The 4,642-nt window shown below is 51.0% G+C and overlaps 1 protein-coding gene across 2 annotated transcripts; it reads left to right on the top strand.

Moving 5' to 3' along the window:
• The first annotated feature begins 2,344 nt into the window (after positions 1–2,344).
• LOC103636111 (putative pectinesterase 11) lies at positions 2,345–4,295 on the top strand. Of its 2 annotated transcripts, none has more exons than XM_020542604.2 (5): positions 2,345–2,779; positions 2,921–3,080; positions 3,212–3,400; positions 3,559–3,800; positions 3,914–4,295. In XM_020542604.2, the coding sequence occupies exons 1-5, from the start codon at positions 2,529–2,531 to the stop codon at positions 4,062–4,064; spliced, it is 993 nt and encodes a 330-aa protein (XP_020398193.2). In that variant the 5' UTR covers positions 2,345–2,528; the 3' UTR covers positions 4,065–4,295. The 2 variants fall into 2 exon arrangements, with proteins under 2 accessions (XP_020398193.2, XP_020398192.2); XM_020542603.2 differs by having other exon boundaries at positions 2,346–2,779; positions 3,911–4,295.
• The last annotated feature ends 347 nt before the right edge of the window (positions 4,296–4,642 follow it).

Raw genomic sequence — 4,642 nt, 5'->3', positions numbered from 1 at the left:
CACCTCTGAACAATAGCAGCCCGCGTAGTGGGGCAAAAGCGGTGACACGAAATACCAAGATCGCTAGCGACTTTTACAATAATCAACCGAGGAGGGGGACATATTCCTAAAGACATACTACCTCCATTCACAAATATATGACACCGTTGATTTTTTTTCAAAAAATTTGACCACTCATCTTATTCAAAATATTTATTTAAAAATGTAAAATTTTAAGTCAAGCACAAACTATCTTAAGTGATAAAACAAAAAAAAATGATGACTCGTTTTTCTTGAATATGACAAGTGGTCAATTTTTTTTAAAAATTAACAGTGTCATATATTTGTGAACAGAGGGAGTAGTTATTTCTATCTTCTCACATTCTCCAGAAGATAGCGCCAAAGATAGCGAATCGTTCTGAATCATGGGCCCCACCGCTCAGTGGTGCTTTATGTATATATACAGGGGCTTGCATTGAGAATATTTTTCGTGCTATCTAGCTTTTGTGTTGTGATTGTCGTTTTAGCTTTCCTTTTTCTTGTGAGCGCAATTGTTTTTTAGCTTCGACTTTGTGTTGCGATTATCACTGAAATGGCTGAAGATAAGAAAAGTGTGGACCTCGCGCTCGCTGGTTTCTACAAAGCCGTGGAGAGGACCAATATTGAAAAATCACTGATGAAATGCTAGCTAGGATATCTGGAGATTCCAGCGATAGCGAGAGCTTCAATGTTGAAAGTGAGAACGAAGATACCGAAGATCGGCCGTGGAGGCCAAGCCATGTTGTTTTCGGGAGTCCACCTTCAAACAAGGGCAAATTGAAGCGATGAAGGGCAAATATTTCCATGATATATCTATAGTGAGGGCTGGGGGAGAAAACATTGTTCCTCTTCCTGAGGCAGATGAGGTGGTAGTATTTAAAAGTTTTATGAAGGCTGGACTTCGTTTTCCGTTGCACAAGATGCTGGTCGAAGTACTAAAGACATTTGAGATATAACTTCATCAGCTTAATCCTGAAGCCTTGATTAAAGTCGGAGTTTTTATTTGGGCCGTGAGAAGCCAAGGGCTGGAGCCAGATGCCAAGTGTTTTTGCAACATTCATGAATTATCCTACCAAACGAAGGCAATTGGGAAGGAGCAGTATCATAACAACTTCGGTTGTTACAGCTTTGTGCACCGTTTTGATGTGAGGTACCCTGTGCCGATATTCATTGCAAGAAGAACTACTCTTCCGCACTCTGATTACATTTATATTTGTTCTAACTCTAACCTCGGGTGACGTTCGTGTTCAAAGTTTGTAATTTTTAGGCTTCGCATATTCATCCTACTTCAGGCGACTTTCAATGTCCCAACCTCAAGTGTTAGTCACCACAACTAGTCACCCGGCTTCACGAGTCCTTAGTCAAGACCCAACGCTCATCCTTCACCACTATCGGTCCATTAGCACGAACCCACATGGCCTTCACCTCCACCATTGACCATTGTTTCAGGATTCCACACATGCGCATCACAAGCCAAGAGACATGTTGCACACATAATCACGTCTCGATTAGTCCACACGACTCAAACCAAGACGCTACTCTATTGACAATCACACATCTCCAGAGATGTTAGGCGATGATAAGATATTAGAGTCACAAGGCCGGTCACCTGCTCTGTTGGTGACGCGTGTCGTGGCGGACTATAGAACAGAGGCAGCCACGACCGAGTGGCCTGTCATTGTGATGGTCTTGAGGAGTTGCTCCTTACTCATGTGCGCGCTTGCCAACGTCATTTGCCAGATGATTCGTAGTTCATTATTTTGTTTAGTATTAGTTTGAAAACTTAAATCTCCTCCAGAATTTCTGGGGATGGATTAAAGAAGAAATTGAGCTAAATTTCTACGGGATTTAAGTTTCGAAAGTAGCCTTTAGTACTGGTTCGATGACTAAAGAATTGAAGGGGATCTTTTGGGACGAATCGTTACTGTTTCTTAGTCATCAAAACATCCCTTAAGGACTTGTTCGGTTCTACCCCAATCCATATGGATTGAGGGGGATTGAGAGAGTTTCAATAGTCAAAATACTTCTCAATCCGTATCAATCCCCTACAATCCATATATATGTATTGAAAATATCAAAATAGCCGAACAAGCTTTAAATCGGTGTGATTGCGCTACCGTGAAATGAATATCTTCGCCCTAAACGTCATGTGCGTGGATTTCCGACGACGTACTATCCGCACTCCGCTGGCACCAACTTGAGCAGTGCCATGCCATGTTTGGCGCGCGTATCTAGTTTGGCACCAACTCGCGTAACGGAACAGCGCCCGCGCATGCACCCATGGCAACTCGCTATTGCACGTACGTATAGCCTATAGGCAGCAACTATGCAAGTGTATAGCCAGCGGTTGACCTGGCTTCTTCACATACACTATTATACGTACATTGATATATACGAACCGTCCTGGTTCTTGCACCACCGCCGCACCGATTCGCGCGAAAGCGAACTCCGTGCCTTAGGGCCGAATCATCACCGTCGTCCGATCGATCCGGGACCGGGACTCGGGAAGCATGTTGTTAAATGGCGACAGCAGGCGGGCCGCGGCGACAGCAGCAGCGCTGCTGGCTCTCGCCGCCTGCTTCTGCGCAGCTACTGGAGACGGGGATATGGCGGGCCCGCGGCCGCTCGTCCTCGTGGTTGACCAGTCCGGCAAGGGCGACCACAGGAGGATTCAGGACGCCATCGATGCGGCGCCGGCGAGCAACCGCTCCGCCGGCGGCCGCGGCAGCGTCGTCATCCGGATCAAGCCCGGAGTGTACAGGCAAGTGTAGCGTGGACGACGATACGCTCTCTCTCTCGGTCTGGCATGTTGATCAAGCTAATCTGTCTCTCTCGAAAGGATCAAGTTAATCTCTCGTTCTAGCTACATGATGCATGTGCTCGCACGTACTGTCCTTCGCAGAGAGAAAGTGGTGGTGGACAAGCCTTGCATAACTCTCGTCGGCGCGACCGCCGCCAGCTCGACCGTCGTCATCACCTGGAACGAGTCCTGGGTCGCCGCCGACAGCCCGACAGTCTCCGTGCTGGCCTCCGACTTCGTCGCGAAGCGCATAGCGTTCCAGGTCTTGTCTTGTACACACGCATGCATACAGGCTACAGCACGCGCGCGGTCTTGATTATATTGAATCCGGTCTCCCGGCCGAACCGAGCCCTGCCCGGCCCTCACACTCAGCTAGCGAGCTCTCGTCTGCAGAACACGTTCGGGACTAGCGGGCCGGCGGTCGCCGTGAGGGTGGCCGGAGACAGGGCGGCGTTCTACGGGTGCAGGTTCACGTCGTTCCAGGACACGCTCCTGGACGACACGGGCCGCCACTACTACCGTGGCTGCTACGTCCAGGGAGGCACCGACTTCGTCTTCGGCAACGGCAAGGCTCTGTTCGATGTGCGCGCGCACCCCTGCCCTGTCGATCGACGACCGTACCACACAATAATCAATATCCATAGCATTTATTGCCCTTTAATTAGTGCACCGACGTTGCTAATCAAATTTGTGTTGTCACTGGATCGTCGAATGGCGTACGCGTACCGGCGGACGTGCAGAAGTGCCACCTCCACTCCGTCTCGCCGGCCGGCGGCGCGTTCACGGCGCACAGACGGTCGTCGGAGTCGGAGGACACTGGGTTCAGCTTCGTCGGGTGCAAGCTGACGGGGCTCGGGGCCGGCACGTCCGTCCTCGGGAGACCCTGGGGTCCCTACTCCCGCGTCGTCTTCGCGCTCAGCTACATGTCCGGCACGGTGAGGCCCCAGGGCTGGGACGACTGGAGCGACTCCTCCAGACAGAGGTGCGTCGTGTGAGCTGCTGAGAGCGAGCTTTCATCGATCACTCATGGGTGTCCTTGTGCACACACACGTACGCTACGTTCTTGTTTAATGTGATGTTTTGGGCGTGCAGCAGGAGCAGGACAGCGTTCTACGGGCAGTACCAGTGCTACGGGGAAGGCTCCAGAACTGACGGGAGAGTTGCGTGGTCTCATGACCTGTCGCAGGCTGAAGCTGCGCCGTTCATCACCAAAGTTTGGGTCGGTGGACAAGAGTGGCTTCGGTAGGAAACACTGGCTAGCTGTGCTCTGTTTGGTTCGTCAACAGTGACGCTGGGAATAAGCTAGAGCTGCAGACGCGTTATGGCCGGTTGGTGTCGAGAGTCAGAATGTGAACCCTAGCTCTAACAGGGTTGGGTGATATATTAATAGACTGAGTAAACTGGGTCAGGCTTATTAAAAGGGGTGAGATGATCATTACACGGGGAAGACCCCAAACCCTAAACGGGTATTCTAACACCCCTGCAGTCACAACTCTATCCTGTACAGATGTTGAGACTGGATCGAAAGTCTAAAAATACACTCGACGGTAATCCCTTGGTGAAGATGTCGGCGAACTGTAGCGTGGTGGGGACGCTGAGAGCCTGAGAACCCGAACGTCACCGGCAGCGACACGCGCGCGGACGAAGTGCAGGTCGATCTCCACATGCTTCGTGCGCTGATGCTGCACAGGGTTGGTGGAGAGGTAGACCGCGGTGACGTTGTCGCAGTAGACGAGGGTGACGCGCTGGAGGGGACTGTGGAGCTCGTGGAGGAGCTGGCGCAGCTAGGAGGCCTCTGCCACGCCGTTGGCCACAGCACGGTAC

Source organism: Zea mays, chromosome 8, assembly GCF_902167145.1.
Source record: "Zea mays cultivar B73 chromosome 8, Zm-B73-REFERENCE-NAM-5.0, whole genome shotgun sequence".
NCBI classification, from domain to species: domain Eukaryota; kingdom Viridiplantae; phylum Streptophyta; class Magnoliopsida; order Poales; family Poaceae; genus Zea; species Zea mays.
Note: the sequence above shows the minus strand (reverse complement) of the source record. Positions and strands in the feature narration are given on the sequence as shown.